Here is a 14906-nt window from a genome sequence, read left to right on the forward strand (position 1 = left end):
TACCTGGATTCCTTTAAAACAAAAGACCCCATAGTTCATATCAGAAATATAAACATACAACATCAAATGTTGGTCATAAACTACTTAAGTTTCCAAACAAACTTCCAAACTAAGTACCAGAATTCAAATGCAACAGAGTTGCCAAAATACAGAACTGTATATACCAAGTACATCCAAAAACTTAAGTACAAGCACGTAAACACGGTCTACACACGGACTTGCCTCCCACAAATAAGGTCGTAGACCTCAGATCTCCTCACATTCAAATCGCACAAGATTTCATCAACAGCAAGTGATACCTTGCATCCTCTATTGCACCCTGATGATGATAGAAAATAAATATGATAGCATTACTACAGACTATTGTTTTCAAAAACACACACAACTAAACACATGGAACTAAATGAATGTACCGGTTGGAATGTGGCAGAAATTTTGTTGCGTTGGACTATGTCCTTTATCCATGCTAGCATTACAACACAACTTGACACACTGCATTACAGTGATCAAACCATATAATCCATATATAAACAAACCAACTTATATTTACGCGAAGCGATTGCGTTGGGTTACTTACTCATCGCTCGGTGGGACAGAAACAAGGTCAACCCCCCATCCACTCAGTCCATCCTTTACCCATGACTCGTCTTTAGAGTAAAACAGGGTGTCCAAGTACTTCAACTACAAGAATAACAAGTCAATCATATGTATGAAATGTATGCGATAATTATTAAATGTTTTTACATACAATCATTACCATGTGGCTAATCAGACGACCGTACTCAGACAAAGGCTCGTCTGATGTAGGATCAAGGACCCAAATCCGCTTATCCTTCATGGATAATGCAACACAATACCAACGTCTGTGCGGTGGAAGTGTGAAGTACATGTGCAACACAGGTACTACAACCTGGCATAAATTGCAAAATAGATATGATAAGTTAAATGGTAAATTATAAATTTACATATAATTATCACAAATGTATTTAATTTAGAATGTGAGTAATTATGCATACCACAAACATTTCCCGAATGACGAGGTTTTCAAAGGGGGCACCGAATGGGGCTACAAGAGACTGAGGGGGTTCGTTTGTTTGTACCTTAACCTGCCACAATTAGAAGGTGTACCAATTAGCTCAAGATACGTTTACATAAAAATGATCAGATCATGATAACATAGATGAGAAATACGTCTGAAAACTAACCCCGAAACCAGGTTCAAGCATTACACTTCGTCCTCTACCGGCACCTAATTCTGCCTTCCACCTGCTAGTATACATCTTACTAGCCACTTTGACTTATTCTATCCCCGCATACTCATCCATTGCCATCCTTCGATCCATCTGATATTTGCTTAGACATAAACCATCGTACTCAATCAACTCTGGTCCTTCATCCCTGCATATATTGATCAATTGAAGGATAATCAACTATCGTATTCCAAGTTAAAACTTATAAACATTAACAAAATACATTCATAATCCCCTTATAATTTACTAAAAAGTTTGACATTTACTTGCTATTTCCCTGGCACTCCTTGATGAAAGCAACCAATTCCTTCTCCATATCAGTACGACTCTTCCGGGAGCTCCTAAGAGGTGAAACTCCCTTTAAAATTTCAGTGGTGATTACCTGTGCAAATTAGATATGTATAACCCAACATTAAAATTCTCTAAGATAAGTATATATTGGATTGTTCATTGACAGTAGTGTAAGAAAATGTACCGGCTTCTGAGCAGGAGATTGTACTTCAGTCTGTAGCGCGGTCATAGATTTCGTAGGGACAGAACAATCAGAGGAAGAGGGAGCCATAAATCCAAGAACATCTGAGGTAACCGCAGAAGAAGGACCAGGGGTTATAGGATCACTCACCAAAACTAGAGAGACTGAAGTGGAAGGAGGAGGGAACCCAAAGCCTCGGGTGCCAAAACCCCGAGCTGAACCAAAGGCCGGTGCAAAACCCGCCGGCGACGGAACTCCAAACTGCTGTGCAGTGGCCGTAGGAATTGTGGTTGGCCTCATTGTCTGCGTACCTCCGAGAGCAGGGCAAACAACCACACCACCCACACTACCACCACTTGTACCTCCACTTTGAGTGTCCTTCAACCCACTATCTTGTTCCCTCACCCCTACTATTCTTGACAAATCAAGTTTCATACTTCTTAAAACCTCTCCTTGGTTGTGCATTTGCTCCTCGATTCTCTCAAATCGGCTTGTTAAAACATTCAGAACCTATATACAATTTTTTTTCCAAGCACACAATGAGAATATCTAGTGCGCGCGCGGGACAGATACCAGAAACTTATAAACTAATCAACTAATAATATAATTAAACCAAATTGGATTAGACACAATAGATTTAACCTCTTTTGCAATGTAGGAACCCCGCATATCTCTTGGCAATCGAGGATGGTGTCTCTCGCCGTAAGCAACATCAACAGACTGGTTGTGGAACATCAAAATAAAACATCAGTCCATATATGAATGAATCATTATACTGCTGAATCACTACTCACACAACATGAATTATTGGTATTCCATCTCACCTGAGTTCTTCCATAGTCACCTCCAGCTTTTTTGTCTGCCTCTATCAGGGCATCGACATCAGATTGGGACCACACAGCCACCCTCGACATAACACACAATTGCCTAGGAACAACATTCAGGTGGTCCAGGTAGAACACCTACAACATTAACCAAGTTGCTTCAGAATCAAATAAGAGCTTTGCAAAATTATACACAATAAATATAAATATTTTCAGTTATACCAACCGTCAAAAACAGGCTGCAGCCCCCCAATCCAGAAACAACTCCATGCTGATCAAACTGATGTGCAAACATTTTGCACCATATCTTTAGCCACTCTAAACAGAACGTGCACCAATCATATGAATTTGACTCCGGTGCTACCGATGCGGCAGGTAACAACCTTCCCGCCAAGGTAAACCCGTCTGTGCTTGGGCACAACACCAGCTCCAGTATAACAATCATAAAGGCTATTCTAAATTCAAATTCCTCCTCTCTTGTTACAATTGGGACAATAGTACCCACCGCCTTACCATGTCCATCCCTCATCCCAACTGCAAATTCCCAAGCATTCTGAACAGAAACCCCACCACTATCCCCATACATCTAAACAATATGGTCTGCTATATTCCTATGGCGTGTGTCTAGGTTGCCATTAAGAGATGGTACAGGCTGAGTACCCATAGGCAGCCCCAAAACGCAGTTAAATTGGATGGGATCCAGGCTGAATTCCATATCGCCCCCACCATAGAACACCCCATTAGCACCATCTACCCTGGTCACTAACCAGTAGGCAAATTCCGGGGACAGGTTGCGCAGTTTCACGGTGAGGAGGGCTCCAAACCCCATTTTTCTAACTAAATCCCTTCGACTGTCATCCAACAGTGACATCAACTTTGAAAACACCTCAATCCTATCATTATCATGCATGCCTTTCCTCAGCCTGGTGGACACAACAGTCTCCGATTCCTTCACCTGAGCACCTACACTCAACTAAGATGCATACAACAATGCCACTCAATCAAAACCATGTAAGAATTGATCATAAACATTTGTTCCGAGTAATGTACATTCAATCAAAAACTAGATATCCATGAAATAGGTAGTTAACAATTCAACAAACCTTCGGTCTAATAGTAGTGGTTACATTATGAATACTAACGACGTCCTCGTCATCGCTGCTCTCTGTACGTGGCTCCTCCTCTCCACTAGTCTCCGCATCATAGACTTTTCTCTTCTTTCCACTGGAAGAACCTTCCACTGCCTTTAGCCCACATGCAATTGTTCTCTACACCCACAACACAACAAGTTTACTTATGTCTGAATATTAAAAATAGAATTGGATTAGAATTGGATTCTTCTATTTAATACAATAGCATTCTTGTACTAATTACCGTTCGTGCTCCTGCCCTTGTAGACACGCCCTTTCCCTTAACAACGTCTTCCTATGTTTTTTTCTCCTTTGGAAGTGGAGCATTACGTTTACCCATTTTCCTACAAAATTATAAAACTTAATGACTACAATAACAACGTAAACTAAACACAAGAAATTCACAACATTCAAAAACTTCACACTGCAATTACTTTCTTTTTAAAATGCACACATATAAACATCCACACATAATTAGACCAGTAATTAGACCCATTTTGGTACAAATCTACCAATCCAAATCTCATTTGCGATTCCAAACTGTCAAACACTTTCAATACCATTTTAGGATCAATATAAAATTATGATCCTTTTTAAAAATAATTCTATATTTTAAGTACTATTCTCCATATTATCAACACTATTTCTAACAAATTTACAAAATTTAGGTGACATCAAATATACCAAATTTGTTCAAATATCAAAACTCAGTTACAAAACAACCATTATTCATACTCCTAATTCCACCAACAACCTACAAAACCCTAAACAAATATTAAAAAACGATTATTAATAAACGAACAAAAACATGCAGCAATTAAACCAGAAACCCTAACTAACTGAAAACCAGAAATTCTTAAAATTAGACGACTTTAACAATTAGGATTACAACCCTAAACCCTCCAATAAGCCTAAATACATAAACTTTTTAAATTTTCGATTTGGGTTTTAGGGTTTTACCTCTTGATGACAAATAATTCTTCCTCCAGCGCAATTGCTTATCACAAATTCACCAAATTAACGATCAATCCCAGCTCGTCTTGAAAATGGAGGTGTGAATTTTTTGCCCAGAAAAATTTCGCCGCGAAATTGGACTGCAGGAGGAGCACGAGGAAGAAGGACTGCTTTGAAGGAGGAGAGAGAATAACAAGGAGGAGAGAGAGAGAGTTCAATGTGAGTATTAAATACCTGAGCTATTTCAAATTCAAAATTTTTGAAATCTGAATTTTTGAGTCCGTTATTCCCAAGTGGGCCTCTCTCTTTTTTACGGTGAAAATACCATAATGCCCCCACTTGTATCCAGATTGGACACAAGCCATTATGGAGCAAGATTTCCTCCACACAACCTTGACATGTAGATTGGGTCAAGTGATAATTGACAGGACAAAATGACCACAATGTTGACAGTGTACAAGGGTCAAAAAATAATTTCCTTGACCCGGGTCACATATGTGACCCAATGTCAAATGCATAAAAATTGGCGTGGGACCGCATCCTGCTCTGCTTGCAGTATTTTTTGGGTGTTTGCATGCATAGAGGACCGTCATTTGTAATTTTGTATGCATGCAACAATGTTGGGGTCACATGTGAACCTGCCAGCAATTTTTTTATTTTTTTTCTTTTTTCATGATAACCATCCACGTGTGTATAGTGTACTGAAGAAAATGATTTGATTGAACATATATGGCAACGTTTTCAACCAAGGGGAACTTAATAAAAAAATTAATAGTCAGTTATGTATCCATTTTACCTCATTGTGCTATATATGTATGTTTAAGATTATACGTTACATTTTTTATTTATATGTAATGTTAATTTAATTTCATATTTATGCGTTTGTTAAAATTAATAATTGTGTTTGAAGGTGAATTTAAAGTGGAGTATATGTAAAAGTAAAAAAATAGGTAAGAGAAATTAATGACCTTGAGTCAAGATTGTAGAAGCAAAAGGAGAGATTTAAGTAAGTGGTATGTCAAGTTAGTGGAATATGAGGTGGAAGAAGGAGAAGGATGAGAGAGAAATTATTTTCCACTTGACCGAATGTCAAGGATTCACATGGTCTAAGGGTTCGTTTGGTTGTGGATCTTCAGGAAAAGGAAGGAAATGACGGGGGTTCATCCCATTTATTGTTGTTTGTTTTGTGGTTTTTGTCATTTCTTATACCCTATGTTTTTTTCACTCACCTCCAAATCCCTCTAAAATGATACCCTACTTGTTAGAATCCAACCTTCCTGTACTTTTATTTTTCTTATATAGTGCTTTCTAGGATCTTTCTAATAGATTTCTAGGCTCTAGATAGAATTATTATGTTACTGTAGTTCCAGTGTTCACTGGCAAGTTTTAGCGAATTCAAAATAAACCTCTATGAGGGGTATGAACCAATACCTCTCATCAGAAGTTGCCTTTGCTTATTGCGTTGTTGTTAGCCTTTATAGATATTGTGCTATCACATGTTTTTAAGCTTTCCAAGACCCATCAAAGTCTCCCGCAAAACAGATACACTCTCGTCGTCGGTCTCGCTTGTGTCTGCTGTGCGCACACAAGCGCCCCGATCGACCCTCGTCCCTCGCTCTTGTCGCCAATAGGCAAGAGTGCCCTTTTAAAATCAGACGCTTAATCGTGCCCCTACGAGTCACAAGACACTCATTCCGCGTAAGGCTCGCCTCCTTGCCGCCAATAGGCAAGAGGGCGCCGCACGGATTCGGTGTCAAAACATTCGGACCGTGACAGTTGGTATCAGAGCCAAGGCTTGACCTAGGCCCCGAAAGACCCAAGGAAGCAAATTGAGATGGAATCAATCGAAGAAAGACTAGCCTGGCTAGAAGGCAAGTCAGAGAGCAGGGCACGACTCAAGGAAGTTGTGATTGGCCAAACCAAAGAGATAGAAAGACTCGAGAGTGCGGTCGATGAGCTTATGCAAGAGAAAGAAGCGCTTTAAGAACAACTCAACTTTATTCAGAAGCAAGCCGAAGATGCGCAAGACAAGTGCGCGACCCTGATGCGCGCCGCAAGGACGGGCTCGTGTGGAGGTGGTGCAATGAAAATCAAACCTCCAAAGCCTCGAGACTACAATAGCGCTAGAGACTCGAAGGAAGTCGATAACCTCCTCTTCGACATGGAGCAGTACTTCAGAATTTGTCAGTTGAGCGACGATCTAAAGGTTGATACTGCGACCATGCATTTGTCGGATGATGTGAAGCTTTGGTTGCGCACAAAGCACGCCGACATCGAAGATGGGAAGGTCAAGATAGATACGTGGGAAGAGTTCAAGAAGGAACTCAAAGATCAGTTCTACCCCGAGAACACCGAGTTTGTTGCAAGAATGAAGCTGCAGGAGATCCGCCACAAGGGCTCCATATGCGACTATGTGAAAGAATACTCGGCTTGCATGTTGGACATCCGAGACATGAATGAAAAAGATCGGTTGTTCACCTTTGTTCACGGGATACAAGAATGGGCGCAACGTGAAGTATTGAGGGCGAAGGTTGACACCATGACTGCTGCAGAGCGACAAATGGACTACTCTGCTGAGAGGGGTCATCGCTCAGAAGAAGAACCAAGGGGGGCGCCTATAAATTTGGAGGGCCCGACTCCAAACTCACCTAAGAGCACAACAAGTGGCTCGAAGGTGTCGTCCAGCTCAGTCGGGGGATTCAAGCCAAGAAGTGGGGGAGGAGACTCTTAGAAATCATGGTCGTCTCCATCCCAATCAACAACAGAATCCAAAGTCGGCACGCCCTCGGCAAACTTCAGTAGGCTCAACTGCTTGCTATGTCGAGGCCACCATAAATGGTGGGGGTGCAAACACAAAGGGGAGATTGACAACCTCAAAAAGAGACTATCGGCCATGACCGTCAATGAAACAGGTGAGTCCGAAGAAGAAGAAGATGTGCAGCCTCAGAGAATGGGTTCCATCTACAGGATGGGCGCCATGAGAATGATACCTCAAGAAGAAGAGGAAGAAGAAAAGGAAGAAGTCCGACACTTGTCGGCAATGCGAGTGATACAAGAACCAAGATGCTAGTTCGGGACAAGCTGCTCCGAGAAAGAAAAAGAACCAAGGAAGACTTGGATTCACAAGAAGCATCAAAACCAAATCAACAAGATTCCAACAGAGACAAGACAAGCTACCAAGAGACAAGAAGATCAAGGAAAACTCCAACAACCGCCATCAACCAACGGCGCAGCAAAGACTACAGAGTTTAGAGTAGGAGCTTTTTCTTTTATCCATTGTAATTCTTGTAAGTCGACGAGGTCGTCGACAACTTAAGTGGGGGGAGGATGTTAGAATCCAACCTCCCTTGTATTTTGGTTATCTAGTGCTTTCTATGATCTTTCTAATAGTTTTCTAGGCTCTAGATAGAATTATTATGTTACTGTAATTCCAATGTTCACTGGCAAGTTTTAGCTAATTCAAAATAAACCTCTATGAGGGGTATGAACCAATACCTTGTTAGGTTATGATACATATGACAATTCATAAATCATGCGGAAAAACCATAAACCCAGGAAAACATATTATTTACACATAATCATTTAGCATAGATTAGATGCATACTCTTTGTTGCGTGCCTTCCCTAGCTGCGCCCGAACCGAACAAGAACAAGTCTTTAGGACTCCAAGTGTCGTCCCTCCGTAGATAGTCCACAGCACGTCCGGATCCGCCTTAAGATTGACCAACTAGAATCGCCCTTAAGGTACTATTATTTTCGGCACTTTATAGGCAAATGTGTGACTGAATTTTTCTCTCAAAAACTCACTTTGAATACTTTGAAACTTGTGTTATAAATTGTGAGCCCTAGCCTCATATTTATAGCGGTATGGAAAGGGAATCGAAATCCTATTCAGATACAAATTAATTAAACCTAGAATCCTACAAGAACTCTAATTTAATTAATTTATCAAATAGAATTAGGAATTTAATCATTAACCGAACTCTGCATGTTTTAGGAAACGTGCACGAACACAAACACTTGCACACACACGCACGGCAGCCACGATGGGCCCCATGCGTGCGCGCGAGCAGCAGCCCACTCAGCGCCCGCGCGCGCTGCGCGCTGCGCGTGCTGTGCGCGCTGTGCGCTGCGCGTGCTGTGCGCGCTGTGCGCGCTGCGCGCTGCGCGCTGCGCGCAGCCTGCTGGGCCTGGCCTTGCGCTGGGCCTGGCGTGGCTGTTTGTGCGGCGCGCTTGGCTTGCTGGGCGATGGCCTGGCTTCGTGCTGGGCCTCGTCCGGCAGGCCTCGTCCGATGCTTATTCGTACGATGCGCTTCCGATTAAATTTTCCGATTCCGGAATTCATTTCCGATACGAACAATATTTAATATTTCCGATTCCGGAATTAATTTCCGTTTCGAACAAATATTTAATATTTCCGTTTCCGGAATTATTTTCCGATTCCGGTAATATTTCCGATTCTGACAATATTTCCGTTTCCGGCAATATTTCCGATTCTGGCAATATTTCCATTTCTGATAATATTTTCCGACACGTACCATGTTTCCGTTTCCGGCAACATCTACGACTTGGATAATATTTATATTTCCGATACGATCCATATTTCCGTTTCCGGCAATATCATCGTTTCCGGAGTATTCATTCCTTGCCTGTGACGATCTTAGCTCCCACTGAAACCAAGATCTGTCGGTTCCGAATATTCATAGATGGAGTATTTAATGCTATTAAATACTTGATCCGTTTACGTACTATTTGTGTGACCCTACGGGTTCAGTCAAGAGTAAGCTGTGGATTAATATCATTAATTCCACTTGAACTGAAGCGGCCTCTAGCTAGGCATTCAGCTCACTTGATCTCACTGAATTATTAACTTGTTAATTAATACTGAACCGCATTTATTAGACTTAACATAGAATGCATACTTGGACCAAGGGCATTATTTCCTTCAGTCTCCCACTTGTCCTTAGGGACAAGTGTGCATTTCCTAATTCCTTTGTCGCTCGATGCTTGCTCTTGAACATAAGGTAAGAGTTGTCATCCTTATTATGTCCAGAGGTGTTCCTCGGTTTCAGAGTTCAACTGATCAAATAAACAGATAATCATAGCCTATGATTCATCCGAGCACGGCCATGCATTTCACAGTTTCTAGCTCTCCGAGTGGCCTTGTACAACTTTTAAGCATCTCATCCCGATTTATGGGAGGACAATCCCAATCTTGCGATCTTGGGATTAGACTTCGTTTGATAGGTGATTACCTGAGCGTTGCCTTTATAGCCTCCTTTTACGGTGCGACGGTTGGTCAACGTCAAAGCAACCAGTTCTCAAACAAGTAATCTCAAATCACTCAGGTATTGAGGATTTAGTGTCTAATAATTTAATGAAATTTACTCATGACAGATTTTCATCTCTTACAGTAAAGTTTCATAGGTCTTGTCCGATACTAGTCTTCCCAAAGTAAGTATCTATGCAAATGATTATGACATTGCCATGTCCACATAGTTCAAGAAACAGAACTACTAGTCATCTTGCATTCTAATCGTCTAACGTTTTCTATGCGTCCAATTTTATAGAAAACTCCAACTAGGGACCATTTTCAACCTTTGACATTCAAGTTCACTTGATAGACATTTCTTAGTCACAGGACTGGTCCTGACAGTCTATCTTGAATATATTGTCAAATTGAAGGGACTCATCATTTAATACTAAACCAAGATTAAATGGAATATGAAAATACATTTCATATATGATAAATGTTTAACCCCATTGTTTTATAACCATGGGCCTCTAACCCATCTTTAAAACATTTCATGGAATTCAAAGCTATGCTTGATTTCCAGTGCTACAACGTGAGTGTTGCTTCTCACTTGTTGCATAGGTTTAGTTATCATGCTTTGCCAATCTTAATATCCTTTTCATCGAATGTTCTTCGAGATATGATGATAAGATCTTTATGAGTTTGTTTATTATGTGATCTAGTCTTTCTTACTTCGATGGTGGTTTTACTCATTTTGCAATGAAGGACCATCAAGTTAGCAGACGTTTTTCTTGCTTCAAGAGTGGTTCTACGCATTTTTCAATGAAGAACCATCAAGCCAGCAGATAGGTGATCTACCCAAGTTCAGTGAAGAACTCTTTAACATAAACAACCCTGTTTTATTGCTTTTTAGGCAATAAGTACTTTTACTTCAACTGTTTAGGTTGCTAGTGATGCTTTGTTTGGATTTACCTATCCAAGCAGTTCATAGATATGTGGAAGACTCTCCAACTATATCTTAGAACATAGAAATTATTATTTTAATTTCCCACGCAACAACTCATGGTCTCCAATCCATGTTGCCATTTCAAAACACGATGCTCTATAGCTCGTCCTTATCAATGGTTAACTCCAAAGGGTCTTGCTTGATCCTTTGCCAGCGTTTTATGCGTGTAGCATCAATATTTAGCATATCTTTATTTCCTTGAATCAAGAACTATTCCTATGTACCTTTTCAAGTACCATAAGTATTTTTGATCTCAATCTAGTTGATCTTCACTTAGATCAATAGAGATTGGTATATGTTCGTTATGCCTAAAGCCATACGATACGTTTTTGGCGATCCTCATATTATATCATACATGATAAATTCTTTTGCAGAATAATTCCCAATTGAATTCTATTCATGTAACTTTAGCTTATCTAGTTTCAGTAGATACTAAATTCAACTAAATTCTTTGACATATAATATAGGTTTAAGAATCTCATTTAGACTCTTTGATGTTTAACTTAGTAAATGCTTATACATAGTTCAAACATCCTTTACTTAGATTTATTCATATGGGTCGAATGTCTCCAATGGAGTCTTTCGTGTTTGATTTAGTAAATGCCATTACTTAATCCAAAACAATATCATAAGATCTTTGTAAATGGATCTTAATACCCAGTATGTACTAAGTTTCGCCATGGTCCATCATTGATGAATAATTTCAAATCTAAGTCATTAGCATTTGAATGTTATTTCACAATAGAGAGATATGTGTGTGATACACATAGGACCATTTAAGTTTTATGTACTCCCACTAAACTTCTTATATATCTATAAGAATCATGTATATTTTATGAAACTAAAATACTTATTAGCTTCACTAAAATACAATTCCAATTCCCAATTGCTTGCTTAAATCTGTACTTAGATTTTATAAACTAGCTTTTCTTTTCAAGCATTTATTTGGATCCACAAATCCTATGACATACCATGTACATAGTTTTCTTCCAACATTTGATTGAGGAAAATGTTTTGTCATCCAATTGCCATATGTACCAATATGCAATCATTGCTTGATTTATAGACTTAAGCATTACGATTTTGCATGAGGTTTCAACACAATACACATCGTGAATTTGAAACTATTGCTTGTAACCTTTAGCAACTAATCTAGCTTTTTGTGTGAACACAATTTCATGTTTGATGGTTTTTATCCTTAAAACAAACTTTGCAACCAATAGGTGTGAAACTATTCTTGCAAATCAACAAAATTTCAATTTTGTCATCAAAACATTGAGTATGTTTTATGGCCTCTAACCATTTAAAACATTTGAGTCTATATATGGCCTCTAACCATTTTAGGGAATCTGGGTTTCGTCATAGCTTTCTTACAGGTCACAAACTCATTAATCTACATGATAATAGTTTGACTGTAAGTTGTAGGTTTCTTCACTATCTAATAGAAGAATTGCATAGTTTCAGTGAACTGAACTCCATGTTTCTTCACTATAGAAGAATCTCATAGTTTCAGTGATTTGAACTCTATGCCTACTTGGGTATAGAACATCAAACAACAGAATATCAATAGCCACTTAAAAGTCCTTTGAATATTCTGTTCTCCTTGAAGCACTTGTAAAGTCTTCTAAGAGAAGTCTATTCTTTAAAGCCACTTCTAAAGTCCTTAAAGAATAAGTTCGGGTTTTCTGAAGCACTTCGAAAAGCCTCCGGAATGTCCGTTTATGTTTGTTGTTCGCCTCGAAGACTTTCGAGGTCTATTTTCTCCCACTTGTCATTTTGGAAACGAATCTCCAAAAGGACATCATTTCGAGCAAACAAACATTATGTTCTCAAAAATTCGTGGTAGAAACAATACCCTTGTGTCTCATTTGAATAAATCACAATGAAAACATATATCTATACTTGGGCTTTAGTTTGTTGAATAACAAACACTAAGCTCCCACTGAGTTTAGGAACTCTTTAGATATATTATGAAAAGATATTCTGAAATTACTTTTCAATAGCTTTGACGAATTTGGTTTAGTTTGGTGGTAGTTGAGCATTTTGTTTTAGAAATTATAGGAAAAGTCTTTATGATTCATCATTTGATCGAATCAAGTACTAATTGACTCCGATCATTCCAACGTAGATATGCCATATCTTATGGAGCTAGATTGTGAAATTACAACACACAATCATTGATGATCATATTTGGTCTCAAGTAATCATCAACATGATCTAACCTAGATCTTTATGATTTCTTGCCAAGTGGATTTTATACTTCTGAATCTTTGAACTAGCCAAACAGATTCAACTTATATCACATTTGAGTAAATAAACCTATATTCACTCAAATCCATGTGAAATAATAAAGTCATAAAACCTTTCTTTAGCTTTGAACTCTATCGTCTAGGCGTTCTAACAATAGTTCATATTCTTTGTTACTTTCAACAAGTAAGACTTGCTTGTCTTAAGTTGATCTAGAAATCAACCAACTTTCAAAAAGTCCATCAAAATAGAGTTTGTGAATGTTAACTTGTTGATATGGTCTAAGCAACAATGCCAAAGATGAATGGAACTCAAATCAAGGGTTTGATTTGAACCTAGTAAAGTTCTTTAAAGAGTTGTTTGTTTTAATCAAGCATATTAACTCAACCTGTAATTGACCATTTTATTCAAATAAACAAACAAACAAGCATTGTTTTTGTTCTTCTGAATGTGAGTCTTTCTGTGTTTGAAGCAGAAATTTAGGTATGCTGATTATGGAACAAAATAGTCATTAAGTTCCAGCCTTTGAAAGGACTTAAAACAAACTAGATGACCCTACAACTAATGTAGCATTGCCATGCTTCATTTCCCACTTGTAGGTCATTAGTGTATCCTAGCTTCCAATTGTACCTTGACCCCCAAGTCTCCCATCATGTCTAGACTTTGGTACTCCGACTTCTTTCAAACGTGCCATATATTGAGAAACCCATGCAGCAACTTCCTCCGCGACGGTTCGTTGGACAATACTAGCTTCAGGTTTGGCCGGATTCATCACTCTATTTTTCAAGGTACCCATTTCCCGTTCAAAGGGATACATGTACCTCATACAAACTGGCCCACAAAGCTTAATTTCACGAACAAGATGAATAATCAAATGAGGCATCATGTCAAAGAATGATGGCGGAAAATACTTTTCAAACCGACACATGGTCTCAAGTACATCAGCCTGCAAATCATCCAGTATTGTTGGATTGATCACCTTGCTAAAAATTGTGTTGAAAAAGAAACACAATCTTGTAATGGTATACCTCACTTGTGGCGGCAATATCCCTCGAATTGCAACCGCCAGCAATTGTTGCATCAACACGTGACAATCATGAGATTTCATTCCAACTAATTTCAAGTCAGACATGGACACAAGTCTACGAAAATTTGAAGAGTAACCGGCAGGGACCTTTAAGCCATGCAAAGACTCACAAAAGCTAACTTTCTCCTTTTTAGACAAGGTGAAACAAGCTGGGGGAAGGTACCAGCGTTTTCCCCTTTCTTGAGGTGCCAACTCGGAGCGACCCATAGCAGCCATATCTTGTCTAACTTTAGGCCCATCCTTCGTTTTCCCTTGCATATTCAACAATGTCCCAACAATGGCATCACAAACATTTTTCTCAATATGCATTACATCCAAACAATGCCTAACTTCCAAATCTCTCCAATATGGGAGATCCCAAAAGATAGACCTCTTCTTGTAACCACCACTTGGCTGACCTTTATAAGGCTTACCAAACTCTGTCTCAATGTCTTTAACCCGTTCATAAACCTCACACGCACATAAGGGGGCAGGAGCTTCTCTCATCTCCAATTCTCCATTAAAAGCTTCCTTCTCTTTTCGAAATGGATGATCTTCAGGAAGATACATCCGGTAATCCATGTACACATCTTTCCCACAAAATTTTAGGCGCCTCGAGACCAAATCATCATGACAAACTGGACATGCCTTCTTTCCCTTTACAGAATACCCTGACAAATTTCCATAAGCCGGGAAATCATTTA

General features: G+C 39.3%; 1 protein-coding gene across 1 annotated transcript; it reads right to left on the reverse strand.

Annotated features, from left to right (window-relative positions):
• Positions 1–1283: 1283 nt before the first annotated feature.
• LOC110784413 (uncharacterized) lies at positions 1284–2658 on the reverse strand. The gene is made up of 5 exons (XM_056830318.1): positions 2547–2658; positions 2365–2442; positions 1726–2232; positions 1517–1632; positions 1284–1398 (listed from the first exon to the last, which is right to left on the reverse strand). Exons 1-5 carry the CDS (start codon positions 2634–2636, stop codon positions 1299–1301), a joined length of 891 nt encoding a protein of 296 aa, XP_056686296.1. The 5' UTR covers positions 2637–2658; the 3' UTR covers positions 1284–1298.
• Positions 2659–14906: the final 12248 nt, after the last annotated feature.

The sequence above is a fragment of the Spinacia oleracea genome, chromosome 5, assembly GCF_020520425.1.
Source record: "Spinacia oleracea cultivar Varoflay chromosome 5, BTI_SOV_V1, whole genome shotgun sequence".
Taxonomy (NCBI): domain Eukaryota; kingdom Viridiplantae; phylum Streptophyta; class Magnoliopsida; order Caryophyllales; family Amaranthaceae; genus Spinacia; species Spinacia oleracea.